General features: G+C 52.5%; 12 protein-coding genes across 12 annotated transcripts; 5 read left to right on the forward strand and 7 right to left on the reverse strand.

Moving 5' to 3' along the window:
* Window positions 1-233: 233 nt before the first annotated feature.
* Z517_05398 (mitochondrial import inner membrane translocase subunit tim14) lies at window positions 234-640 on the reverse strand (the record flags this gene model as incomplete). Its single annotated transcript, XM_013430725.1, has 2 exons — window positions 234-506; window positions 590-640. The coding sequence occupies 2 exons, from the start codon at window positions 638-640 to the stop codon at window positions 234-236; spliced, it is 324 nt and encodes a 107-aa protein (XP_013286179.1).
* A 778-nt stretch (window positions 641-1,418) lies between these two features.
* On the reverse strand, window positions 1,419-3,389 carry Z517_05399 (uncharacterized protein; the record flags this gene model as incomplete). The annotated part of the gene is made up of 6 exons (XM_013430726.1): window positions 1,419-1,541; window positions 1,639-2,064; window positions 2,153-2,364; window positions 2,423-2,497; window positions 2,599-3,181; window positions 3,228-3,389. The coding sequence occupies 6 exons, from the start codon at window positions 3,387-3,389 to the stop codon at window positions 1,419-1,421; spliced, it is 1,581 nt and encodes a 526-aa protein (XP_013286180.1).
* A 2,108-nt stretch (window positions 3,390-5,497) lies between these two features.
* On the forward strand, window positions 5,498-6,796 carry Z517_05400 (uncharacterized protein; the record flags this gene model as incomplete). The annotated part of the gene is made up of 1 exon (XM_013430727.1): window positions 5,498-6,796. The coding sequence occupies one exon, from the start codon at window positions 5,498-5,500 to the stop codon at window positions 6,794-6,796; it is 1,299 nt and encodes a 432-aa protein (XP_013286181.1).
* A 1,151-nt stretch (window positions 6,797-7,947) lies between these two features.
* On the reverse strand, window positions 7,948-8,283 carry Z517_05401 (uncharacterized protein; the record flags this gene model as incomplete). The annotated part of the gene is made up of 1 exon (XM_013430728.1): window positions 7,948-8,283. One exon carries the CDS (start codon window positions 8,281-8,283, stop codon window positions 7,948-7,950), a length of 336 nt encoding a protein of 111 aa, XP_013286182.1.
* Window positions 8,284-8,464: 181 nt separating this feature from the next.
* On the reverse strand, window positions 8,465-9,630 carry Z517_05402 (uncharacterized protein; the record flags this gene model as incomplete). Its single annotated transcript, XM_013430729.1, has 2 exons — window positions 8,465-9,432; window positions 9,501-9,630. The coding sequence occupies 2 exons, from the start codon at window positions 9,628-9,630 to the stop codon at window positions 8,465-8,467; spliced, it is 1,098 nt and encodes a 365-aa protein (XP_013286183.1).
* Window positions 9,631-10,381: 751 nt separating this feature from the next.
* Window positions 10,382-11,691, reverse strand: Z517_05403 (uncharacterized protein; the record flags this gene model as incomplete). Its single annotated transcript, XM_013430730.1, has 2 exons — window positions 10,382-11,059; window positions 11,143-11,691. The coding sequence occupies 2 exons, from the start codon at window positions 11,689-11,691 to the stop codon at window positions 10,382-10,384; spliced, it is 1,227 nt and encodes a 408-aa protein (XP_013286184.1).
* A 619-nt stretch (window positions 11,692-12,310) lies between these two features.
* On the forward strand, window positions 12,311-12,982 carry Z517_05404 (uncharacterized protein; the record flags this gene model as incomplete). Its single annotated transcript, XM_013430731.1, has 2 exons — window positions 12,311-12,315; window positions 12,397-12,982. The coding sequence occupies 2 exons, from the start codon at window positions 12,311-12,313 to the stop codon at window positions 12,980-12,982; spliced, it is 591 nt and encodes a 196-aa protein (XP_013286185.1).
* A 456-nt stretch (window positions 12,983-13,438) lies between these two features.
* On the reverse strand, window positions 13,439-15,316 carry Z517_05405 (uncharacterized protein; the record flags this gene model as incomplete). The annotated part of the gene is made up of 6 exons (XM_013430732.1): window positions 13,439-13,526; window positions 13,615-14,104; window positions 14,161-14,278; window positions 14,339-14,486; window positions 14,538-15,074; window positions 15,132-15,316. 6 exons carry the CDS (start codon window positions 15,314-15,316, stop codon window positions 13,439-13,441), a joined length of 1,566 nt encoding a protein of 521 aa, XP_013286186.1.
* An 857-nt stretch (window positions 15,317-16,173) lies between these two features.
* On the forward strand, window positions 16,174-18,395 carry Z517_05406 (uncharacterized protein; the record flags this gene model as incomplete). Its single annotated transcript, XM_013430733.1, has 4 exons — window positions 16,174-16,225; window positions 16,282-16,583; window positions 16,643-16,804; window positions 16,860-18,395. The coding sequence occupies 4 exons, from the start codon at window positions 16,174-16,176 to the stop codon at window positions 18,393-18,395; spliced, it is 2,052 nt and encodes a 683-aa protein (XP_013286187.1).
* A 758-nt stretch (window positions 18,396-19,153) lies between these two features.
* On the reverse strand, window positions 19,154-20,031 carry Z517_05407 (uncharacterized protein; the record flags this gene model as incomplete). Its single annotated transcript, XM_013430734.1, has 3 exons — window positions 19,154-19,423; window positions 19,544-19,733; window positions 19,811-20,031. 3 exons carry the CDS (start codon window positions 20,029-20,031, stop codon window positions 19,154-19,156), a joined length of 681 nt encoding a protein of 226 aa, XP_013286188.1.
* Window positions 20,032-20,617: 586 nt separating this feature from the next.
* On the forward strand, window positions 20,618-22,263 carry Z517_05408 (uncharacterized protein; the record flags this gene model as incomplete). The annotated part of the gene is made up of 2 exons (XM_013430735.1): window positions 20,618-21,098; window positions 21,152-22,263. The coding sequence occupies 2 exons, from the start codon at window positions 20,618-20,620 to the stop codon at window positions 22,261-22,263; spliced, it is 1,593 nt and encodes a 530-aa protein (XP_013286189.1).
* Window positions 22,264-23,868: 1,605 nt separating this feature from the next.
* On the forward strand, window positions 23,869-24,921 carry Z517_05409 (uncharacterized protein; the record flags this gene model as incomplete). Its single annotated transcript, XM_013430736.1, has 1 exon — window positions 23,869-24,921. One exon carries the CDS (start codon window positions 23,869-23,871, stop codon window positions 24,919-24,921), a length of 1,053 nt encoding a protein of 350 aa, XP_013286190.1.
* Window positions 24,922-26,621: the final 1,700 nt, after the last annotated feature.

Here is a 26,621-nt window from a genome sequence, read left to right on the forward strand (position 1 = left end):
AGAATCCCCAGATAAACCGACCACCAAAACGCCCGCGCTATGCTCCGGCAATAAATAGCCACACACGACCCGACCTCTTTCTACCAAGGGATTGTCGAGGGACGTCCAACCGCAAGGACATATTAACTTTCCCGCCATCGTCACCATCTTCTGCTTGAAACATTTTCTGGCTTGATCTGGCTTTTTGCTCAAGTGATATGATAGCGACAAATTACCATCGTCTATTATTATCATCACCCATTTCGCTCCAGAAACTCCTTGGCCTCATTGACCTTGCTGGCCAGGTACGGACTGCCCCCCCTGTCCGGGTGATTCGACAGCATCAGCGCGCGGTGGTTCTTCCGGATCTTGTCCTTGGTGAGGGTCCGCTCGCTGAGGTCGAGGATGAGCGACGCCTCCCGCTTCGTCATCTTGGGTTCGAACCCGCCCTTGTAGAACGGTCGGCCGAGCGCGTTCAGCCCGTTGGGGTTGCGCCAGCGGCGGAAGGCGACGAGGCCGGCGCGGCCCTGTGATTAATCGTTAGCATGTCGACGGCCTAGGAATGGGGGGAGGCAAGTCAAAGGGGGGAGGGAGGGAGTGTGGGACGTACAAAAAAGGCGGCGGCGGCAACGCCCACGCCGATGGCGAGTGTCGAGGCCATTTTCTCGCTGCGATCAGGAAGGTAGGCTCGATAGTTGAGGGCTTTCTTCTTCTGGAGACGATTGGACGGAGCTCTAAAGAATATGGAGGATTCTAGTCGGAGAAAGCGATGTGAGTTGAAGAGAGAGGGTTGTGTCGTGGTGAGAAACAGAACTGAGCGTCTTCGCCTACAGCTAAAGAAGAGAGATCTGCGACGTCGACAAGTCTGCTCTAGAACGAAAAAGATTCGCTTTCTACAGAGCCGGCTGGCTTTCCAAATCTGGAAATTCCGAAGGCCGTGAGTTTTCTGCATTCGACAAGTATAGCGAGGTGCACTAGTGCGGAGCATCTGAGTCGCTAGCGGAGAATAATGACGGACATATATGCTCCGCCGTTGTTGGCCTTTCTGTGTGTTGGTGCCGAGCGTTATCATTACCTAACGACCTGATCTAGGTATGGTATTGTGTACAGGTAATATGTCCTGACTATTCGATGTAGTGAAAAGTCAGGATAGTTCATCGTCGAGACAACTAGTATCTGATACAAATAAAAGATTTCTGCCCCTTTGAGTGAACAAACGTCTAGAGTCTAGCCTATCTATCATGCATTGTCCGCTCTTCTGCCTAGAACCCTTCACAGAGACCGACTGTTTTGTTCACAGCCATTTTGGGAGAGACACTAGGAGGACAAGAGGTGCATCCTGTTTCTGAGTCGATTGTTACAACAGTCGGAGCTCGGCCCATGGGAAAAGAATTCACAGAGACAGAGCGTGAGAGAGTCTTGGTGAGTTTTGTCTCCTTTCAACCCTCCTGGCGACCTTCACATGTCGCCACGGGACCGGTGTACATGCGACGGGCACTCAGGATCCAGTTGACGGCCGAGATGAACATGACTCCCACAAACAGGACGACGGCCCAGTTCATCTGTACCAGCAAAAAGTGAGGACATGTTAGCGCTCGCTCTCGTACGGCCGTGAATAGAAATAGACAAAACGGGGGAAAATGATTTGTCCTTGCTTACATCTTGCGCATTGGGTTCCCAGTAGATGGGCCAGAACGCCCAGAAGAAAGCGTAGATGGCGTAAGTGAGGCCGATCCCGTTGACCAGGATCCCCCACTTGCCCAGACTCCAAAATACGGGTGGCAGAGTCTCGGGGAGCGAGATGCGGCGCCAGAGGACGCATGCGATGCTGATAGCGTACGTCGCCATTAGGGCCACAATTGCCAGACTGATGATGGCATTGAACGCGACGGGGCTGCCCAAGTAGATCAGACTCATCACCACCGTGTAGCCCCAGGTCACGAAGCATGCGTTGGCCGCGACGTTGAGGTTGGGGTTGACTTTCTTCATCCAGGTCGGGAACGGCATGCCGTCATCTCGAGCGAAGGCGAAAAGTTGTCGAGATGTCGAGGCAAAGCAGCTGGTCGCTATCATGAAGACCAAGATCTTTAGGAGGACAAGAGCTTAGCAAACGGTGGGCCAAATCTCGAGACCTACGCAGAGCGGACACCTGGGCAAATTGTAGGAAACTTACAAACATGATGGAGGTTATGGCCTGAGCACCCGCCGTGCTAAGAGAGTTTTGCAGTATCCATACAAAGGGAAATGCTTCGGTGGTAGCGGTGGCGACGTCGGTCATGCCAAACAGGAACACAATCAGCATGGCGAAAGCGAGAGGAATGTTGAACATGTACGCCCAGAACATTGTCTTTGGCGTTACCACGCTGGCATTCTTGACTTCTTCCGCTGCATTGCCCATCAGTGAATGCTTTAATCAGGGCTTGGGTGAGGGTAGTACACTTACACAGATGAGCAACAGCATCAGAGGCTAGGACGTTCCACATGGCAGGTACTTGACCGACCATGACTGCTAGGCCCACTGAGACTTCTGTCAGCTATGTCCGATGCATTGACTCATACAAATTCCCCGTGCAAGGTACACAATGGTCATGAACTTGTCCGTGCGAGGTCGAGACCTACTCAGAGGATAGTTGCCGCCGTTATCCGTAAACGTGAGAAAGACTTCCTTTGCATCGTTCTTGGGGGAGGCGACGGCGACCGTGATGAGAACAATAAAGAACCCTGCGACATGGAGACCCACAAACACATTCTCCAACAGTGCGAGCTTCTTTGCACCCCAAACATTGATTGCGGTGACCAGAGTGCCAATCAGAATACTCAGCAGAGCAGTATACCAGTTCTTAATGTCAAAGTCTGGGTTTTTCAGTTGAACGAGGGCCATGACAAGCTGGGCACCAAACATCGAGTCGGAGGCGACAAAGGATTGCCAGCAGAGAGAGCTGAGCCAGCCGGAGGTGTAGCTGAGAACCTTTTGGTAGCGTCTCGAGGCAAATTCGCTGACCCAGTGATACTGTCCACCTGCTGTAGGTGCCATTGATGCCATCTCAGCGAGGCTCAGGACAATGAAGAATTGACCCGTGATGACCCATGTATAGCTCCAGAACATGGCAGCGGTCCCTCCGTCGACAAGCATTTGGAAATTGTTCAACGCGACAAACTCCGTGCAGCACTTGTTAGTGTCAGAGCGCATAGAATAGGGATACTGGGGAGACATATCAAGTGCCCATTGTGCAAGACGTGAAACCAACGCTGCTGATCCAGTTGAAATTCCGCTTAAACTCCTGCTTCTTGCCCATCCTCGCCATATCCCTTTCATCTTGGTCGATGGCATCGCTGCTGTTGTCACTGCCAACTACCTCGGCCGAGTAGAGGCCTTCTTTCTTAGGTAGGCTCTCCTCCAGAGCCGCCATTGTCGAGGCGCAGATTCAGAAGTACAAGCAAAGGAAGGGGACGTCAGAACAACGAGGGCTGGGACGAGTCAAGACTTGGGCCAATATCGTGGACAAAAGGCAATGATGGTCAACACAGTCTAGGCCTTGAGCACCCATGCATTCGCGGAGTAATATGCATGCTTCAACAATACCAGAACATAAGCTTTCACGGCTGCTCATAGTGGTAAGCCTTGAAAGATAAGGATTCGGGACATGTCCGCAGGGGCGATTGTGGACCAATTGATCTTGAGCCTCGCTAGCTGGGCTTGAGATAAACGTCCAAGTTGGATGCGACAAACCATTCCAGTTTCGCGAAAAAGCGCGCAGATAGCATCAAGCAAGGCCAAAATAAACTTACAGTGTCCTAGGAAGCTTACTCGTGCCCGGGAATCTTAACCCATTCGAGTGGAGGCTGCCAACGGAATTCTCCACTGCCATTGCCAGTAGGACGTGAGTGAGTTTTGTTGCGGTGTGAATTCGATGGTGTTTGACTTGTCTCTCACTTTGACCGCCAACTTCATCGAAGCAGCGGGCGGACATGATCGCTGTCCGGCACAATGGAGACTTGGGCCTCCACGTGGTATGAAAACAGTCGGCACCCCGTATTCTGTCAACTAGTTGCATGGCACATCCTCGTTTCGAAGGGTGGTCTAGCACTAAGGCATTCACAGCCAAGTGCCGTGGTTCAGTGTCAAGGCTAGGAAATCCACGCCAGCGCCATTGCCTCAGGCCGCGCCTCCATCTCGCTCGATATTCTCGAGACGTGATATTCCACCGCAAGATCTCGCAAAGGGGGCTCCCACGCCGGTCGATTGGCGGGAATGGCAATCTCACAGAAAGGTTGCCTGGATAACGAGCCGGCAGTCTGCTCAGGAGTGGTATCTTGTACGGCACAGGATAGCGTCTCGTCATGAGCAGGACCTTCGAAAGATTGCAATCTGATCTCAACTGCCATAGGGAATCAGTCTTGCTGACACCAATGTCGAAGTACGGTCCCATGTTGCTGGCGGGATATACCCTTGACACACCATAGCTAAAGCCATTTCCTGATAGAACACGAGTCAGATTTGTCTGAGCGACAAGGTCTGACTTGATGGGATGCTAAGGGGAGCGGGCGACCTGTGTAGCTGGGTCCGTGATCAGGTTGTAAAAACTTGTGCATGGCCCTTGGATCCAGACTGAACCCCCTTGTCCGGAGATGTGCAATTTATCTCTGCACGAAGGGATTACCGCAGTTCCAAAACTCGGCGCGCCGCCTAGGCGAGAGTGTTCGAGCTTGCGACCAAGGATCTTTTGGCGCATAAGGATGTTTATTTGAGCCAATTCTGCAGGCCGTGAAGAGACTGAGCATCCTTACATATCAATTCTAGTCTGCTCAGTCTTCGACCTGATGCTCCCCGCAACCTGTGGCTAGCTGCGCGAGGCTGCGCCCCGAGATCTCGTCTGAAATCTTTGTGCCTGCGCCACTCATCCTGCGCCGAATGTTCTCTTCTGTCCATCTCGATGTTTTGAGGAGTTCAGCGGATCTCCCGTTGGTAGGTACTGGGTACTAAAGGTCGTTTAGGTATTTTTTTGCTCCGATTTGTGGACCGAACGAAGCTGTGATGTCGCCAGGAACGGGAGATCCTTTTGAGCAGATCTCAGTTGGACGACCAGATCACAAACAAAACTCACATCTTCAGAATGGCAACATGTCGAGGAGCTTTCTGAGATGAAGAGGACAATCCTAAAAGAGCAAAAGAGCAGAAGAAACAACGAGGCGATCAACAGTCATGCTCATGTCATTCGGCTGCGCCAAGCCCCAGATTCTCCAGCCGAGGCACAAGCCACAAATCTGGGGAAGGTCGTGAGCTCTGCGTGTAGCATACGGGTGTATTTTGTGTTTTGTAAACATAATAACTCTGGAAGAGGAGGGAGATGAGGAGGAGAAGGTGGTGGTGCTGGTGTCTGTCTCCGCCTTTAGGCGACCCTTACCATCTCCGCAACATAAAACACCACGCATTGCGCAACGACTTGTCTCTAAACTCAGCACCGACTGCTCCTAACCAGCTACGAGCATCTCCTTCTCCCATCTCTCCACGGCCTTCATGTCTTCGGCCGCCCCTCTCCAGGTTATTGTGGTTGGAGGTGGTATCGCAGGTCTGTGTACAGCCATTGGACTGCGTCGTGCTGGCCACCATGTCCACCTCTTTGAACGAGCGCAGACCGCCACAGCCTTTGGGGCCGGAGTAGTGATCGGCTACAATGCCTCCAAGGTCCTTAGCTCATGGGAACTGGACTACGAGAAGTACCACATCAACGTTGCCGAGACGTTCAAAATGGTCAAGGGCGACACGTTCGAGGAGATAATGAGTTTCCCTCCGGGTCTATACGAGAAACTCGCGGGTGGGAGCCGACAATACTACGCCCATCGCATCGACCTCCAACAGGCCCTACTCGGTCTCGCAACTCAGCAAGATGCGCTAGGAAAGCCGGTGACCATCACCTACTCTGCTGATGTCACAGCCTACGATCCTGAGGAAGGCAGCATTACACTCAGGGACGGTACCACACACAAGGCAGATCTGGTCGTTGCAGCTGACGGCGTGCACTCGCTTGCGCCGCACTATCTGCTCGGCTCGGGCGCCCCGTCTTACGACATCTCTCACACAGGGACTACAATCATTCGTTTCATGCTTCCCTCTTCCGCCATACTTTCCGACCCGCAGACCGCACACCTCATTTCCTCCTCTGGACAATTCACCTGGTTCGTCCACCCAGACCGCAATCGCTGGCTCCTGCAATATCCTGTCCGGGACAACAGTGAGATTAACTACGGTATGTATTCCCGCGTGGCGGCCAACGAACAGGTTATCGAGCAGGTGTCCCGATTCAAATGCAACCGCGAGAGTCTGCGTCGTGAACTAGAAGGGTTCCATCCCGATATTGGAAAGCTCGCGGATAAAACGAGTGAGATTCTGCCGGTGTGGAAGCTGGCCGAGAGACCACCCCTTCCGACGTGGTTCAAAGGGAGGTTGGTCGTGGTGGGCGACGCGGCTCATCCGATGCTCCCGAACCAGGGACAGGGTGCCGGCATGTGTATCGAGGACGCGGGCGCTTTGGGCACCCTGTTCACCCAAATGCGCGAAAACAGTCTCGGAGGCATCACCAAGAGGCTGGAACTGTTCTTCAACCTGCGACACCCACGAGCTTCGGCGGTGCAGTTGATCAGTCACTGTCCGTACTTCGAGGACGCCGTGGGAATCATGTGGGACGAACTGATCAAGGTGGCGAGACCGCAAGACTTGCCCCGGGTCAACGACAGGAACAACATCAGAGAGTGGCTGTTTGCCTACAACGTGATTTCTGAAGCAGAAAAGGCTCTAGAGGCACGAATACGTCCGTAGCGCTAGAGCAACATTGTCGTCTGCAGGAAGCGTCCAGCCAGATGGAGCACCATAGCGATAGTGGGGACTATCTTTTGATTTCGACAGACATACATCTTGGAAACAAAGGGATTTCCGTACAGCGGAGTCATTAATACCAAACCAAACCATCAAGAGAAAAGGTATGTGTGTGAGAAAGTGACAGAGAGGATTAATGTTTCTATCCCCACTATGTAAGCTGCACCTTCGTAGATAGTATGGAATGAGGGCCCACATCCCCTTTTCTTGTACAGTCGTTTCAGCCTCGCTGCCCCCCTCCCACCTTCCTGACTATGCCAGGTCCTAAAGCGGCGACACTCATATATTACTCCCGAGTCCCTACCTACATAGGTACCTGAGTATGTCCCACTATCCTTCCTTCCCGATAAACTTGTAGCACGGCTCTTTAGCCTCAAAGCCTAAGTTTGCAACCACTTTGGGAAGAGTAAGAAAGAAAAAAACGCGGAGAAAAAACAAAAGGGGTCCAAAACAAAAAAAAAAAAGAATATTAAATATAATTGTCGAAGAGGTAAGTTGCTTTGACCCTGCAGTAGCCAGCAAAGGCTGTGTAAAGGGGGGGACTCTGTACGAGGTTCTCGGTATATACGACACCACTGTGGTACGGGAGAAGGGTCGATCAGGGTAGTACCGTAGTGGTAGGGACGGCAAGGGTGGATAGATACATACACACACACACACACACACACACACATATAGAGAGAGAGAGAGAGAATACAGGATCCGCTTTTAGATGGAGAAGCATTCAATACGAGCACTAGCCAGTCCCTCTGATACTCCCTACCTACATAGGTCCGATCAATGAATGAATAGTTGATGGATTGCATAATTAATTGGTTGATTGTTCATTTTTCCGCCCCCAACGTGTATGTTGTGTCATTCTGGGTGTAATATCCGGACGAGCAAGTTTCCCAGGTTGTTCGGGGCCCAGTCAAAACCTGGAGGCTTGCATGCCGGAAAAAGAAAAAATTCCTAATTACTCGGTAGCCCCTTACAAGCCCCCCCCCTGCCTACATGCTGTCGATCTTGGTTTTTTTTGGACAATTTTCTTGTTCTTCTTCTCTCCCTCCTCCTTGACACAAGACCGTGCCCGCCATGTCGCTGTTAGCCATCTCTTAGCCATCGGCGTTCCTTTGGTCGGATCCAGGGCGCCTTTGAGCCCTCTGTTCAAGAAATCCTTCGACATCGACCTTTGACGCTGGGATCGTGTCCTGCTCGGAGACCTGGTAATAGCCTCGCATCTCCGGAAAGACGTCGGCAAATCTCTGGCTGATGGACCAGTGCGACAAGTCACATATGTGAATCGCGAAGCGGTCTGACAAGGTCATGTTGCCCGTCTCGGGATCCGTATCGATCGCTCCTGCCAATCCGTGTTCCCAATTGACGCTACATCCAAGGGTCTGGATGGCGACGATATAGTCGCGCATATCCTGGACCAGACCGTCACGCATTTCAGGGCTAGCACACCACACCGAGGGGTTTAGCGTCCACATGTACGATTGATGCAAGATGGCGGGCTTACAATATGGGCAGATCCACTCCGGGGTGATGACGGACTAGTCTCTGGAGAGGTGTCGGTCTCATTGCCTCTGGAAGCAGTGCGTATGTCGCTGCCGAAGGTGCAATCGTCCACTAGTTCCCAGTCAACCGAGTGTTTCCCCCAGAGGTGTATGCCGTGAAACTGACGCGCATGAAATGTGCATAGGTGAAAATCCATGCCAGAGCTACATACGTGTCGAAGTTCTTCAGGAGGCGCATGTACTCACAGGCCCAGGTCGCCGGTGTATGGGGGTCTTCGACCCTGCGATTGCGGAAATAGAGACTGAGGTCCACCTGTGGAGGCCCCAGAACAAATTCGACGGGAAATCCCGACGCCAGTTGTCTACGTCCATAGTCGCGAAAATCAGTATATACAGCAGCTATCGGACATCGCTCTCCCTCGAAAAGCATCGGTTGGATGAGGTATTCTGGAATGTCAAGATTGAGTGTCTGCTGTTGCTGCAAGGTCAAAACCTGACTTGCCCTGATCTCGGGGGACAAGAATGAGGAGTCGCCGAATATGCTGACGAACTCGACGCTGGGAGTATCGTGGGTCCTCGAACAGAAGATTCGAAATTTGTCTCTGGGGTCGCTTTCCCCCGATCTCTGCACATGCACGCCGGCCAAGATTGGCAGATACCATTGGTCATCGCGCGAACCTACCGGATCGGCCCATGCGGTAGAGGGGCCTGCTCTTGTCCCAGAATCGTGGACTCCTTCGGGGAAAATTCCTTGCCGCCGAATCAACTCTTCCTTTTGACTTATATCCTCTGCGAACTCATGGCGGCTTGTCTTCTCGGCGTGAGCTGAAGCCCAGGACCCTGGTGTATCAGCGCTCGACGATGTGCCGGCATGTTCGGGTATGTCCATGCCGAGCCTTTGCACGAGCATCCGAATCGGAACGTCATCTTTCAGTCTCTTTCGAATATCGTCATCTCCGGAGTGGATCAGTCGGAGGAGGCGCTGTAGCAGCTGCTTTTGAAGGGTAGACTCGGCCTCGGCCCGTTCCCAATGGATTTTCCGTCTTCGGTCGAGAGAGGCGTCGTATATGCATTTGAGTCCTGATCGACTGCAAGCAGTACAGGGATTGCCCCCGGAGCACTGATGCGCGAGCAAACAATCAGAATACCTTTGATAGGGCGTGTTGGGAGGGGAGATACCACCTTTGATTTTCGGATCTTGCAGCTCAGACAAGCCGTCGATGCTTTGCGTCGGGACGAGCTCGTGCTCGAGGCAGGAGTGGAAGCGGCTGCCTCCATTCCAGATGAGATTGGGCTCCTGGGCCTCCGCTATTGGGACGGGGACATGAACCTCTCAGTCGAGTCCAGAGTGGCGGCAACGTTTGTGATCATCTCTGATGTGTCCCGAACTTCTCGGATCTATCCAGTAGAAGAGAGATGTAGGCAGCGGTCCCACGTATGGTCGATACAAGGCCCCAACAATTGGATATAATGATACCGCTAGTCTTGTAGAAGACTTATGCAGGAGCATAATCGTGACCTTCAGTAGAGCACGAGTGACATCCACGTGATACCCTTTTAAAGTGACGTTGACTTCACAGTCGTATAGGGCGGCACTAGGCTATTCTGAAAGAGGCAAAGCCGAAGAAGGATCTCGGGGCCAGCCTTCCTCTTAGGGACCATTCCATTTGGGGGTTTGTTCTGATGACCGCCAGCTCATTGGGATGCGCGACCTTCCCCTGAAGCCACACTTCCCCTACAAGGTGTTGCTACTGCAAGCAATCAAATGGTGCCAAGGAGGGTGGGTACCTACCCATTTGGGTTGCAGTGTGACCACCTCCTACTGTAGGTACTCCTGACTCAATTTGATAATGTTTATTAGGCAGTAACAGGGACAACATTACTGTCGTCAATGTCACCTCCAACAAGACTTCTACTTGAAGGTCAGGTAAAGGCCGGCACGCCCTCTAGAAATTTCTGCTCCATCTGAATCTGCTGTAATGAGATGGGCCGAATGACTGGGCTCATCAGCATTAGATGGCGAATTGCATCAGCGTGAGACTTGATAGCAGCTTCGTCCAGACGTTCCTGAACGAAACTGAGTCTGTAACCGGCATAAAGATCTATGACGGCTCTCCAAGCCTCGATTGAAGATGGTTTCCATTGTCAATTGCCATGTACCTCTCCAAGTGATTGTAGCCTCTTGTTTGTTGCGGAACACCTGATACTTGAATAGCGCCGCCAACCCTCGTCTTCCATTCCAGATCTCTATTGTTTCCAGTTGTGGCATCTTCATAGCCGCGGCCGCGGCCGCCTGAAGCATAACTTCAATCTTGGCAGGATCCTGATCAGGCGTAAGGAGGCTTGAAGTAAGTACGATCGAGCGTATATTTGGCCACTCCCAAGAGGGTTCGACGTCGAAGAAATGGCTAGCATCTACGATGAAAGATGCTGCGAGATATTCAAGGTTGAGGCTGGCGAGTCCAACCATCCGACTTACAGCCGGAGTTGGCTTGCGATGACTGACACATCCGCTCAGGACATCTCCGGATAGGACTTGGTGCATGATCACTGGATACTGTTGGTTGAAGTTCTCAAAGACCACAAGTCTCTTGAGATTCTTGTTGAATCGTGCTTCCATCTCCGGCAGCAGAACTGCCGGAGAAGTATAGTGGTTATCGCCGGGACTGGTGGAAACTGATCTCACCATTCGAGCTCTAACTGCTCGCTATCAAACGATCCCTCCATGATGGAATGAAAAACTTTGCAGATAGCACAGTAAGGCGGAGGGGAGTGTCGAAAGCCAGTGACCCAGCCGTGTTGAGGATCGTTATAGACTTTATTTGGTATCGTCTGCTCCATACCATCACCTAGCATGTCGAGAGCGATATCGGGCATGAAGGTCAGATATGGGAACCAATGTTTGGAGTCACTAGGCGAGTAGATACTAATGTCGAGTACCAAGTTGTCTTTAAGGTCCCATGTGCTTAGCACCGAGAACAGATCCTGGAACGCCGTGGTGATGGGATAGCCACCTGCATCGTTGATACTGAATGCCTCTTCATACTCGTCCTGTGTGAGCGTTCTGCCGGTAGGCGCACACTTGGTGCAACCATATTCATCGAGTTCCAAGCAGAACCAGACGTATTCGACGAGAGCCCGATTGCGGTGAATCATCGAACCAAAATCGACGAGGCGCGATGGTGTCACTCTGATTCGTGCAAAGTTGTATCTCTCCAGCTCTGTTTGCCACTCTCGACATACGGTGGCTAAGCGACTCACTTTGCAACCGTCTAGCCTCAGAATCTGTAGAATATGACACCGGACTTCTTGAGACAAGCCAGTCCATCCTGAAGCCATCGTTTCTTGCCAAGGGGTATTTTCAAAAGTTAGTCTGTCTCTGTCGTGCTCTTCGACCTTCTTGGTGTTTTCCTTTTCTCAAAGAACCCTGCGGTGTCTTCTCGGGGTAGAAGACGGGAGGACATTTTATAGCAAAAGTCCATACCTCCAGATGCAGGACCTTCATCTTCTTTCTTGCGTCCCGTCCTAGTTCAAGGTCCTCGATGAGACTCCTGGAAGGCTCTCTTGCTTTGTGTGGTACCTTTATGAGAATTGGCTACACCAGTTGGGTGCCAGCCTTTTGACGTTCTTGGAAAGTGGGGCCACATTCAGGCTTCCACTTTTCTTCCGAGCCTTGGCAGTGGGAAAGTGGAGGGAGGACGAGGTACAGGGCAGCGTCACCCTCCTCCCGCATGCAGATTTATGTACCAGACGCTAACAAAAGATTTTCCGCACCCTTCATTCTGCCCTGTAACTTCGACGACGGCGGTAGCGACACCTCTTCCGAGTCTCGCAAAGGTTTGAGGCAGGCTGAACAAAACCCAGGGCCATCGCACACGCTATTTTCATTTTCATCAGACCTGAGATTTTTAATTTTCAACTCCCCCCCCCGGGGATCTCTTTCTAAAAATCTGCCACCATGAGGTTCGCTATACCTACATACCCTCGACTCCTCCCTCCGTACTTTTCATTTGCTCCTGGCTAACAATCCCTGACCTCTACCAGGATCGAGACGTGCCACCTGTGTTCCCGTCCCGTCTACCCCTCCAAGGGCATCACGTTCGTGCGCAACGACGCCAAAGTGTTCCGATTCTGCCGGTCCAAATGCCACAAGAACTTCAAGATGAAGCGCCAGCCGCGCAAGCTCAAGTGGACCAAGACGCACCGGGCGCTGCGGGGCAAGGAGATGATCGTCGACCAGAACCTGCTGCTGTCGCAGTTTGCAAAGAGGCGCAACGCCCCCGTCAAGTACGACCGGAACCTGGTCCAGGCGACCATGCGGGCCATGGAGAGGATCGAGGAGATCCGCGCGCGCAGGGAGCGCGTCTACACCCGGCGGAGGCTGAGCGGCAAGGCGCAGCGCGACGCGCGGCGCAGGCAGGACCTCAAGGTCGTCGCCCAGGGCGAGCACCTCATCAAGAAGGAGTTGGCCGATCTCGAGGCCGCGCGCGCCGAGATGGAGCCCATGGTCGAACAGGTCAAGAGGGATTTGGAGACCAGCAGGGTCGTCGGGGAGGAGCGTCTCAGACAGAAGAGGAAGAGGAAGATGCTGGTCGGTGGTGGCACCGAGGAAGACATGGATCTGGATTGAATTCGATCAATCTCAACCTCATCCTCAACTTCCACGCGTTACATCTCGGACTGAAGGACTGGACGAAGCTGATGCGACTATGATACCCGGCGTTGCGACCGTTGAGACACCTCTATTTTACTTAGACGTTAGAAACGAACATTGGTCTTGCGGAGTGGGCGTTTGAGAGGCGTGATAAAAAGTTATATTTGTGCAATTTATTCTCGAGTCTGTGAGAAAGTGTACTCTGTCACTGGAAGAGGAATACGAAATAGCTGGACAACTTTCAAGTCCGAATACTGGCGGCGTTGCAACGCCCTCCATCGACGGCTTGAGATTCCAGATCAAATTCATTATCGAGACTGCTATAGCGACTAGATCAAATATCTCGCAAACCAGCCCACACGCTCAATCTCATATGTCTCCTCCAACACGATCAGGAGTGTCGTATTCCGTCGGTACTGCTTGCCCCGCACCTCAAGCCGTGACCACGTAATGCTTGAAGTCCTTGGTCTTGATGTTGCGCTCGAACATGATGTCCACTTCCTGGAAAGTTCTCCCCTTTCTGTGATGGACGCGACAAAGGATCAGTCACGGTCAAATCATCGTCGGATAGGATCTGTCAATAGTGGGGACAAAGAGGGAGAACTCACAATTCAGGGACTCGGAAGTACGACCACGTCAGACACAGCGCCGCCAGTCCGCCAAAGAAGAAACCGAGTTTTCCCCGCATGTTGGCTTGATCGGGGTTGATCATGTAGGGAATGGCAACGGTCATGACGATACCGGCGGTGGCTTGGACGGCGGTGGCGATCGCGATGGTCTTCCCGCGGACTCGGGTGGCCGATACTTCGCAGAGGAGGACGAAGCACACGGGGCCGATGGACAAATCGTAGATGAAGTTCCAGATCAGCATCAGGACGCTCTGGGCCCAGGAAATGGAAGGTCTGTTGTCGTAGTTTGGCGCGCAGTCAAGGATTCCGATGATTACTTGGAGCACTGCCAGCAGAGCCAAGCCAGTGTTGTAGATTCTTCGACGACCGAAGTAGATCAGCAATATCCACGAGAGACACGTGCCCACAAAGCCGATGGCAAGGAAGCCAACGCCCATATTGAACGCTTGGTCGGACGGTAGGCCAGCAACTGAAACTGGGTGAGCAAAGTCTTAAGAAAGAAGTAGGACGATCCGTTTTACATACGTGTGAAGAAGTAAGTGGCATAGCCGACAAGGTAGATACCAGAGAGGACTTGGATGGTATAAACACCGACGGCAATCTCTGTTCTGCGGATGTTGATCTTTTTGAAACAATCCCGGTACTACACCAGCTGTCAGTTCGTGAAGCTTTCCGGTGTGCCAGCCTGAACAGAGGAACTTACAGTGGAACCCGCCTCAATCTCTCGTTCTAATCGGTCCGTCTCGATGATCATGGCCAGTGTAGGTCGGACGTCGACCTTTGGTGAGGCCAGTCGCTTCAGAGCCTTCTCAGCATCCTCAAACCGGCCTTGTCGTTGTAACCACCATGGGCTAGGTGTAGTTAGCAATAGGATGAAGATGGATGAAATCAAGCGCTCTAACCTTTCAGGGGCAAATGGCAAACCGATCAGAATAACCAACGGCCATAGCCATTGAATCGCAAAAGGCGCACTGTAAGCCCAATGACTGTCGAGAACGTGTGTTCCAGCAATGACCCCATTTGCAATCAACTGGCCTGTCACGAAGCAAATGTTCGTGCAGGAAGTCAAAACACCTCTGAGAGCCAAAGGACACACCTCTGATGCGTACGCGGGCGCAATCACGGCATAGCTTCCCAAGACTAATCCTCCGAGCAATTCACCCGCGAGCAGGACGGGAAGCGATCTCGCAAAGAACTGGATAAAGACGAAACCGGTGGTGAGGATGACACATGCTCCAAAGGTCTTTTTGCGCCCGAAGGCCTCCATTGGATAGGCCGCAAAGAATGCTCCTACTACTTGCCCAATGGGTGAGCCCATACTCAGGCCAGTCTGCCAGGGAGCTGAGACAATGTAGCTTCCATCGTAGAGATAACCGAAGTCACGCTGAAAAGCCGGAGTCGCATAGAGCTGGCCCAGCAGTTGAGGATCAAAGGCACACCTGAACACCCACTTGTTACCGTTATGTGCGAGTGCTCCAATTGAGGCGGTCTCTTACATGATGACACCCAGCGAAAAGAAGAGAGACCATCCTACAGCGGCAGGATACAGCCTGGCTGCCTCCCAGAAGGAATGCCCATGTTCTTGATCTGTAGCTGCTCGTGCCTCGGCGTTTATGTCGTCAATAGATGCGGTGGCAATGAGGCCCGCGGGTTCTTTTCTGATCTCAATATCCTTGTCCATATCTGTAGTTTCCGCTGTGAGCGATATTGATCAGGTTCCTCAAGAGTTGAACAAGGAGAGCGGACAAGGAGGGCCAGGTGACAGGCGTCGACCAACTGATAAATGTAACCGAACACGTCTGCGTTATCAAGGACGATAAGACCACAGGAGCAGAGTTCAACAAATATTCGCCGCTTGACTTGACCCCTCCTGGTGGTAGCGAGATACAGCTGACCTAGGTAAATGGCCACGGTCTGAAATGGAATGGTCTCTCGTCGTGGAGTGGGAAAATCATGGCCACGAGGGCAAAGCCTCACCTTTGCTATCGACTTGAATTGCCGGGGCTATCTGATTCGATCGGCTCGCCAGCAACGGCTGTTGCTCGTCTGACTCTTCGATAGCATCCATCTTGTTGTCTGACTCGGTCCAAATGGAAGCGAGGAAGGCCAGGTTGAAGCCAGGATCGTCGTGATAACCCCATGCGATTGTACTGTTACATGGAGAAGCAAAGCAGGCTAAGGGCTCAAAGAGCCAGTCCAGGCCATCAAGTGAAGCGGGGATCTGCGATAGATGGGATATCAGAATGCTATCGTTACATTGAACAGAGGAGAAGTTGGAGTTGTTCACGATTGCCTGGAATGAATCGGGATGATAGGACCGTGTCACGTGCGCGGCAGCACTACGACTGAGCATGTGCAGCAGAGACGTAGTACAGTCGACCACTTTTTCAGAAGCGCAATATCAGATTACATAATGCGGCAACTTGCGGCTTTTGCGGCACCACCAGCCACCAGCCTAATCATGCGCCATCACAAATTCTCCTGCAACCTGATTACTACCGATGTGGCTTGGTGCTTGTTGGCACATCAGACAATAACATGGACCTTCCCCGGAAAAAGATTCGGCGGATGGTGAATAGCTGTCTCGAGTGTAAGTTGCTTGCCTTTCGCCGTGAACGCCGGTCGCTTCCTCTAACAAGTTCGCAGGTCGAAGGCGAAAGATTCGTTGTGACTTGAGTACAAATCAGTCCGAGAAATGCACTGCTTGCGCCGGTCGCGGTATTGCTTGCGAGAGGTGGGAGCATTCCGCTGATGCTCCCGACTCTCACAACCTCGAACTAAGCGCAAGGCTGCGCCGTGTGGAATCCCTCCTGGAGAAACTGACCGATGTTGAATCGCTGGACGCCGTGGAGGCTGCCCTGAATGTCGGACCCCGAGGTGGATCGATCACCGCACCAATCGAAGGGCCCACTCATTCACCTCTCATCTCTCTATTCGATAACGCAGTGGTACGTTTGATGAGCCCACCGTTTCGCCTGACTGGTTGGCACATGGCTTACGGTCATAGTTCGGACACCAAGAGCAGACTCCTCTGTCAAGCGGGACTGAGCGTAGCAACTCATCCCAAGGTACAGGAGGTCCTCAGAATGCTAAGCTGGAGAAGCTGCGACTGGTGCTCAGCGCACTCATCCCCACGCAGGAAGATGCAGATCTCATTTCCAGATCCACGGTGAGTGCTGGGCAGCGATGAGACAGATCATGTTTCTAACCAATTCTCTGAAAAGAACGCCTGGGGACTGGGTCACTTACTTTATTCTCCCCACGATCCTTCATTAAGGGCGAATGTTGATATAACCACCTTGTCAAAAAGCTCGCCGCTGATTATAGCACGCACGTTGATGCGTTTTGCAATTCTTATCCAACAACTGCCTCCTGACTTTGACACCTCGAGACTCCAATTCAATTCTCCTATTGAAGCCGTGCTACAAAAGTACCTCTACTATGTAGCCGATCTCGTTACCTCGAAAGATGACTTTGCTTGTACAATGGAGGGCTGGGAATGTCTTCTCCTGCAGAGCATCTTCTACATCAATGACGGTAACCTACGCCGAGCTTGGCTGGCGGCTCGTCGAGCTTTATACACTGCCCAATTTTTGGGATTCCAAAAGAGCTATCTGAGGTGTGTTAGAGGTTCAGAAGACGAAGGACCCTGTGAACGAACCAACGCCATGCTATGGGTCAGAACCGTCATGATTGATCACTTTCTGGCTCCTATCCTTGGTCTTCCATGTGGCGTTGGCAACGACTGCTTTGGTGAAGAGGGTGTGCTAGTACCAATCTTGACTTTGTCTGATGTTTTTGAGCGCAGAACCTGCTTGATTGCCGGAATGGTTGCTGCCAGGAACCAAAAGGAGCCGGCGCCTGGATATACCACCACGCTGGACATTCACGAAAAGATTGAAAGCCTTGGGAAAGATATGGGCGACATGCTGACGAAGATTCCAACGTTATCCCCGTCGCCTCAAACCTTCCCTGGACATGATCCTTTCAAAATGGTCCTGATTCAAATGTGGATCTATCAAATCATGATAATCCTCCATATACCTTGGATGCTGCGAGCATTCACCGACAGCAAGTTTGAATACAGCAGATATGTTTGCCTGGTTGCGTCGCGAGAGCATCTGCGCCGGTACCTTGCTCTCCGAGATACAAACAACACTCAAAACACAGTTCGGGTTGTTGACTTTGGTACCGTCATTGCCGCCGTGACACTGATACTCAATCGGGTTGAATCCGCAACACGAGGTGTCACCACGGCTGACGGGGAGAAAGACATGAAACTGGTTTCCAAAGTTATCGAGTCCATGCGAATCGCGTCTCGCGGGCCACGAGAGTTCATGGCTCGTCAAGGTGTTGAGGTCATGGAGGCGCTTCTAGCACTCAAAGATGGCACCAGAGATCGCAAAACAAACGACACACTGCGATTTACCATACCATTCTTTGGCCCCGTCGTCATTTCCAGAAACAACACGCCAGCTGGTCCCACGCCAACTTCCGTTGCACAGGACCTATTCGATGGACACGATCCGATCGACACTCTTCTCCGGCCAAACGATGTTCAGAGCAGCCAGCCATTCGGTGCTAACACTAACGGACCTGTTCACGGTCACCATGTATCATTTGAGCAAGCGAATATACCTGATTCCGGTTGGATTCCTCCTTTGCAAGCGTGGGACTTTGACACGATTCCAGCGTGGGGCGGCTCATTCAGCTTGTGGGATGTGCCCGACAGCAACACCTGCGGCAAAGATCCGGTCTGATCATAGCAAGAGTTGAAATCAATGCGGAAATCGACAGCAAACATGTCTTTGACGTCGAGCCGCGGCTGATACTATGGAGATAAAGTCTCTGTCAACTTCTTCAGAGGGACAGATGATTGCAGAGAAGATTAGGAGGACTGGCTCCCCCTTTTCAAGATTCCTTTTGAGCTGCAATCAGGTGTCCTCGGCCGAGTGGTCCGATTAACCCATGTGCATACCATGCATATTACATGAGGCAACCAGTCACTACGTCTCTGCAGACTTGGTATTGTGCTTCTTGGTCACACGACGGTGATATGAAGATTCACGAATGCATAGATGAAGGTATCTGCGTCATCACTTTCCCTGCCGTTTCGTGCATATTGAAAAGGACTGCTCTGATCTCTTCAAGGTAGGAGAATGCACGGTCATACTGTCACGATAGATGGCTTGGTCCACTACCTCAAGGGTCAATGGGCCGCCCGCCCGGAGACACAAGCGATGAACAAGGCGATGGGGCGAGTGTGCGTCAAGCTGCAGAACATCCCCGTGGTTTTGTCAAACAAGAACCCGGGGACTCTTCATGGCCTGAACCACTAGCAGACTGGGAAACGCAATGACATGCGTAATCTCCCAATACAGACGAGGGAACATGTTTACGAATTGATATGGGAAATTCTGCTCCAGCATCCCGAGAGCCCATCCTACCACCCTTGTAACGATATACCACCTGCGCTAAGAGAATATACAACGCCAATCAATCTTGTGTGTTGACTCGATCACTTGGCTTTCCGGATTGCTTCCCTTCCCTTCTCCAAAAGTGCGGAATGATAAACCATGTATTCAGGGTTCCCCTCCAAGGCCGTCTCAATCATTCCCGCCGCCAGCACCCCCACGCCGATGATGAGTCTGTTTCCGATTGTGCCTGTGTGGATACCGACGATGTACTTGGGCAGCACGAGGCCTGGTCTGCCCACGTATGACTCCCAATTCCCGTCGTTCTTGTTCTGCTCGTCGGCAAATGCGAGCAGTCTCATCTCCCCGACTCCCTGGGGTAGACTGTTAGCAAAAATGGAGATCTCGGAGTGTGTGTGTGTGTGTGTGTGTGTGTGTGTGTGTGTGTGTGTGTGTGTGTGAGAGAGTGTGTGTGTGTGCACATCAATACATACCTTGGCCTTGCGGGTCGTGGGTTTGAACCACAGAGAAGCATTCTGGTCGTGTACCACAAACATGCCGCTCAGGAGGACCATGCGGAACAGCTTGGTCGTTGCTCCATTGCGGGCTTTGGCGATCGCTTTGCAAAGCGCGAGTGGAAGGTCGGCCTCGACGTCTTCGCCGCCATTGTATGTGCCGATCGCCCTTTTTCAAGCGTGTTGGTCATTTTGATTCGAGAAACGGGGACGTGACTTTCAAAAAAAGCGGATTGGCCTTCTTACCAGATACAGAAATCCGCGTCTTTGAGCTCCTCCAGAGCCGAGTCCGGATAGTTTCCAAAGTCCTGGATGATGATGACTTTGACCTTTGAGTTACTCGCGGCTGGCTCGGGGAGTGGGCGGCGCGAGAGGACCACGAGTGACGTGATGCGTGGATGGTCGAGGCATTGGTTCAGGATTTCTCCCCCAATGAATCCCGTGGCTCCAGTCAGAATCCCCTTCATTCTGCGACTTTATGTTCAAACTGGACGAGTATGCTCTCCAGAATTATAGAGCGGTCTTCAATCTTGGGATCCCGGCGTGTATAAAACCAGAACATTGCTGCCTCCAGGCAGCAAACAATGTATTTCTCGGCTGCTTAAGGTTTTTTCGGCCGAGGCACGGCGGACGCTTTATTGGAGCGATTGATCTCTCCACCACTGGCCAAGAGCTCCATATTGAGGGTATCAGAGTTCGTCCGCAAGATTTATGTACTGGTTTCCAAGTTGTGATTTAAGGTAATCAAAGTGTCTGCACAAAGACACAGAAGCCTAACACCCTTGGCCAACGGAGTGGAGTCAGACTGGGGGTGACGAGGCTGAGATATTCAGCCTCGCAGGGAGAAATCGCTTAGTCATCGTGCTCACACAAACCCAAGCACCCAAGAAAGGCCAAGGTCAACTTTAGCCCCTCAGGCATCCCAGAAGGCATGCCCAGATCTCCTATTCTCGTGTCCCTGAATTATAAAAAAAAAACCCAAACTTCTTTTTCTGTTTCTCTAAAGTATGAGTCGAGTTCCAGTCTCGAAATCTTCTCCGATAGTCGCCCATTATGGCCGAGGAAGCGGTGATTTTCCCCTCTCAATCACTCTTCATGGTAGATAGAAGTTGGCAGCGGCGCAAAAGGGTCAAGAAGGACATCCACTCCCATGAGTTGGTTCTTCAACCCTCTCGCGTCCCGGAGGTCACTATCAAGGTAGCTCAGACACCCGTAGGAGCGGGATCAACCTCGGTGCACAAGTCGCAAGCCAAGGGCAATGCAAAGGAGTCGGGTCAGATACAGTTCATGACATACAAACCCAAGGAGAGGACCTCAAAGCAGAATGCCAGATCGAAGAAGGTCCGCCACACTGGACCAGCTGGGGAACAAACACCAGACTCGGACGCCACGGCTCCGATCCCACCCACCACGTCTGTAGAGACAAGGAAGAATGTACTCTTGCCCACGCAATTGACGCTTCCTGGAACAGCCACGGCTCTTTACACGGTTATCGACCCGGAAGTGAGCTCCTTCCAAGAGTACATGAGCTACTGTATGTGTCTTCTCAAAAGAAGTGTGACTATGAGAGTACTGACGTGGACCAAGATCCGACACGCCTTGCTGCGTCCATGTATCCAATCAGCAGGGCGTTGCGACTTGCCTACAACCCCGTTGAAACAATCTGGCTCCCTGCAGTCGTGACGGATGAGGTCTCGTTGCACACGATCCTCTTCTCATGTGCCGCGCACTACTCATTTGGATCTGGGCATCAGACATTCAGGGATTCGCACCTGCTCATGAAGGTTATTCTGAATCGACTCAACCGCAGACTACGCGACGGGAAGTACACGGATCTCACCATTGGTGCTGTATCGTGCCTGGCGCTATACGAGAATCACCTGGGAAATCATCAAAAATGGAGAATGCATGCTTCGGGCATGTACGAAATGATACGAGCACGAGGGGGATTCGAGGCTGTGAGGGACGTATTGCACATGAAGATCTATCGATCCGACACTGTCGGCGCTGTCGATACACTCTCACATCCTCATTTTCCGCGTCCGACCAGAACCAGGAAGTCGCTCCACAGCATAATGGCGCTTGATTCGGTTTCGCCTCCAATTCCCCCGGCAATTTTGAACCTCGATTTGACACCAACGGCATTGAATGCTCTGACGGAGCTGTCGTACTTGTGCCATGCCCTCAGCTCTGCAGCTGAGACGCTAGTGCCGGTCGACCCTCTTGCGTTCGACGAGGACGTGACCTGCATTCAGCACGACCTCCTGCGGTCACAAGGGCCAAAGCAGAGGGTGGCCGAAAGAGTGTGTGTGATAGCAGCACTGATCTTCGTACAGACGCTCATCCGAGAAGTCCCCTTCACCAGACTCTCGTCCAGTCTTATTTCCCGGGAGCTGAAAACAGCATGCCGTGCCGTCGAGCCCAAGCTGCTTCCCGATGAGTTGGTGTTCTGGGTTCTTTTCATGGGAGGATTGGTGTCAGTCGACTCGGACGAGTACCACTGGTTCCGAGCACGGTTGATGCAGTTTCAGAGGGGCCACCATGATTACCTGACGTGGGACAAGGCCAAATGTCAGCTCCGGAAGGTATTCTGGATCGACATCCTCCAAGAGGAATACGGATTGAATCTTTGGCAATCCATCAACGCTCCTCTCCTGCCACCGAGCGGTCCCATTACGGCATTGACAGATATGGATTAACCTTTGTCCCCTCGAGAAACATGCTGATGTGCGTTGTGTAAGGCTTCGGGTATTGCCACAGAAGGTCATGATCCGCACACGGATAGATGATCAGCTGCGCATTTGGGATTTGTTGGGAGATATACCTCCCAGCCTCTCGAATGGTGGGATCGACCAAGTCGTTGTCGCCAGTAGCGATGAGAATCGAGCATCTGGAGCTCGCCCAACCGACCGAGAGCTGTTCGAGGGGTTTTCCTTGACGAGTCCAACACAGCCTCGAAACGTTTTTACCGCTGCACCATATCGATCCAACTAGTACATATTAGCCTGATAGTTGATATGCATGGTCAAGGAACGCCACTCTTGTCGCCAACACGTCAGTACGTGAAACTCACACCAGTTGCAGTGTCCACGTATTGGGTGAAGGTTGTTTGACCCGTCGACATCCTCTCAACTTGTCAATATATATATATATATATATTTCGTGGAAGACGGAAGAGATTCCTCGTATTCTGTTTGAGCACTGCATGAGACAAAAGAGACAAGGGGACCGTGTCTATACTCGGTACGTAAAAGTCACAGAAATTTGGCAGCGACATTTGACCATGTTTATATACCGTCCTACCGAAGAGAGGGGGCCTTGTCCACGAGACCACCATTTACTCCAAAGCCAGGGGAAATCAACGACATTTATTACGGCCCCAGATTTTGATTCCATAATCGGCCCAATCTCGTTGTCTGGTGGTCCGGCACATGATGTTTAAAGACGGGTCTTCATTATGTCTATATGGCGTCGAAGCGAGTTGTCGACGGATCCGAAAGAGGTAATCTTGTGTCTATTCCGGATGACGGTCGAGGGTTGAAGGCGACTGCGAGGCGTCCCAATTTCCCAATCAATCAATCTTCGGGATAACTGTGTGTACCTCGTACTGTATCAATGTCGCATTGTGGGTTGTTTGACTCTCCGTACTCAGTTCCTACACTCTTCGGTCATTTCCGTCCTCCTCCTCGTCTCGTCTCGTCTCATCTCGTCTCCAACGAGCGACCGTTTTCCGCTTTTGGTCATGGACGGCTTGACGGGCTAGCGATTGCGCATGATACCTATTACCCCTCATCAAATCGACAAATGCAACCTAACACCTACCACTCTTCCCTGATGGGCAGACGTGGGCAGATCGATGATAAGCAACCACCCCCCCTATGATGCCGCTTCCATCTATCTATCAATCAATCCGCCAGTCTGGATCGCCGTGCGTGGTCTCGGCTATACAGGCGTGAACCGTGAGCCGTGAACCCCATGCGAGCTGAGGTGACGTGACTTGCTTCGTTCGCTTCGCTTTTGCTTCTCTGTTCTGTGTTTCTGCTCTGCTCTATTCTGATCGGGTGATCCCAACTGTTTGTGGACATTTAACCATTTGACCATTGACCATTGACCATTGGACTATTTGGACAATGGGTTGATCGTTGGCTTGATTGAAAACGTGCTCGCAAAAAACAGATATCTCGTCACATTTGCTGTCTGCCTGCCTTGACCCGGCTGGCGGGCCACGACGCCGTCAAAATCACGAAAACACACCATCAAGTTCCTTAGGAGATTAAGATATCTCGTGGTGTCATAAAAAAAAAATGGGCTCGTACGCTCCCCTTCACGACCAAGAGGTCCACACCATCCACATCCCCGAAGACGTGCGCCGGTCGGGCACCGCGACGCTCGACCTCATCGGCGAAGGGGTCGCGTTCCTGCACAAAGACGGCATCGTGGTGCTCGACAACGCCATCGACCCGGAGCACCTCGACGCGCTCAACGCCAAGTTGTCGCCCGAGGCACTCGAGATCGCCGCCGACCCGGACCACCACTTCAACTTTGGCAAGCACACGCGCAACATGGACCAGGCGCCGCCGCCCACCAGGGACCTCATGTTCAAGGACGTCTGGTGCAACCCGTTCGCGGCGGCCATCCTCGCGGCGGTCCTGGGCCCGCGGCCCGTCGTCCACTACGCCAACGGCAACACGGCGCTGCAGGCGCCCCCGGACGGCCGCCAGCCCGTCCATTCGGACTGCGAGTTCGCGCACCCGGCCTACTTCCCCTTTGCGTACGTCGTCAACATCAACCTCGTCGACGTGACGGCGGAGAATGGCGGGACCGAGGTGTGGGTGGGGAGCCACCACGTGTCGGTGCACGAGGCGCACAACAACCGGGTCTCCTCCACCACGGGACGAACAGAAGGTGGTGGTGGTGGTGGTGGTGGTGGCGACGATGGTGAAGAAGAAGTGGTCGAAGGCCTCCTGACGATCCAGCCCGACGCGCTCGAGACGCGCCGCAAACACTCGCCGCCCGTGCAGGTGCGCACGCGCAAGGGCAGCCTGATCCTGCGCGACCTGCGGCTCTGGCACGCGGGGATGCCCAACCTGACGGCCGAGCCGCGCATCATGCTCGCCTTCGTGGCCAGCCCGGCCTGGTGGCGCGGCCGCAGCGCCGTCAAGCTGCCCCTCGCGGTCAAGGACATGGTCGAGTCCTGGGCCGACGAGATGGCCTACGCGGCCGACTGGGTCGACGGCGAGGTCGACCACAAGAAACTGCGCAGCAACGGCGTCGATTTCGACGGCGACGCCAAAGTGCTAGAGACGTTTCGCACGGAGCTCAGCGCGTGGCCCGAGTATCGGCCCCGGTGGTACTGAATTTTGCCCCTTCTTGTCTTTTGGTGATGGATCGAGAGGAGACGGAGCCGCGGGAAAAAGGGACATGCTCGCACATCCATGCACGAGACGACCGGAAAGAAGGAATGAAAGCCTGGGCAAAACCAAGGAACTAAGCGGGGGCGAGAGAGTAGCCGAACAGAGACAGAGATAGAGACACAGACACACAGCTGGCTGGCTCGCTGGCTAGAAGGTGATAAGAAGGGGGCGAGAAATCGAAGAGCCTAGCTGGGGAGGATTAGGATTGATCGAGTAGATTCTCAACCAGGCCATCGGACAGATCTAGTCGGCCATGCTAGTATGTCGTCGATACTGTGATACGTGTATGTATGTTTGTGTAACCACGCACTTCTCGCGTTCACGTTCACGTTCACGCCCATGCTTCACACCCCTTTCCCCTTAACCACTCTACCTTGCACTTCAAAGTTCGCAATCAGGGGAGGAAAGGAAAGGAGTCGGTGTGCCCTTTTGCCGAGATCTGTTCGATTTCCTATTATCGTGGATGGGTATCTATTTGTGTCGTGCATTCTGCATGGTCATCACCATCACCATATCCTGTAGCGTAGCGTAGTAGCATACAATATCATTCCATCCCATCCTATCATTTCATTTCCATCATGTCATATCCCAAGATGTACCGTCATACTGTGCAGAAGGCTCAGCTCAGCCTTACAGCCTTGTTCCGTCTCACCAATCATCCATGTCTCTCCATGTATTCCTTCTCTCCTGTGTATCCTAGTACACCCCTCCCTCTCCCCTTAGCTAGGCGTCCCCGCTAGCGAGCCTCCCCTCTTGATCATGTATTCCTCTTCGTCTTGATCTCAGAAAAGCTCTGGTCGTCACTCATATCACGAGTGTTTCCTTTTCCAGCCTCGTCTTCGTGTCCATGAAGAACTGGTGTCGACGTCCTAGTCGTCTTCGTTGAGTTGCCGTTCGTCTGGTCGCAGTCGAATATCCAAGGTTCTATGAGCGTGATTGAAGTAGCATTCCGATCAACGAGGACACCAGAGACTGGCTGAGGCCTCTGGGTCATCCCTCTCATGGTGTGTTCGAATCAGACTCCTAAGGATGTTGCTGATTTGTTCCCGTCCGGACATCGTGTGGCCGGGGTCGAAAGAATATAATCTTCCCCTCTGAGTGTTCTAGTGTCGGGTTTGTGTCTCCCCCCTGAAGTGAGATCCATGTCTGACTTGAGGCCTGATGTGTTCCGACTCAGATCCGTTGTCGTGCCCATTTCGTCCCGTTCCATCAAAATGCCATCCTTGATTCTCACTCTCTAACCTGTAAGCCCGTCACATCAACGCGCATCGATTCGCGCCTTATCAAATGGGGAAAACATTCGAGGGTGGTCCTCTGCCATCGTCCCAAATCGACGTTCTCCATGTCCTGCAATAGTAAACCTCGCTCCGACCTTATCGCTTCCCTCCAGTTGAGTGTTGCACAGATATTATGTGCTTCTGTCTCTCTCGATAAATTGGCCTGATTGTCGCTTTCAATTCCTCCATGGTGGAACGCTTCCGACCTGTAGTCGCGATGAGGTGATTGATTTGTCTTTTCTGGCAATCGCAGAAAATACATACTGTTGTCTGGTCAGTTCTGCCGATATTTTGGCTGATCTTGTATCCAAGGTATGGCTTGCTGTATGAAGCGCTGCTAAGAAGCCGCCAACTTTGGTTAGATGG

The sequence above is a fragment of the Fonsecaea pedrosoi genome (genome assembly GCF_000835455.1).
Source record: "Fonsecaea pedrosoi CBS 271.37 unplaced genomic scaffold supercont1.3, whole genome shotgun sequence".
Taxonomy (NCBI): Eukaryota; Fungi; Ascomycota; class Eurotiomycetes; order Chaetothyriales; family Herpotrichiellaceae; genus Fonsecaea; species Fonsecaea pedrosoi.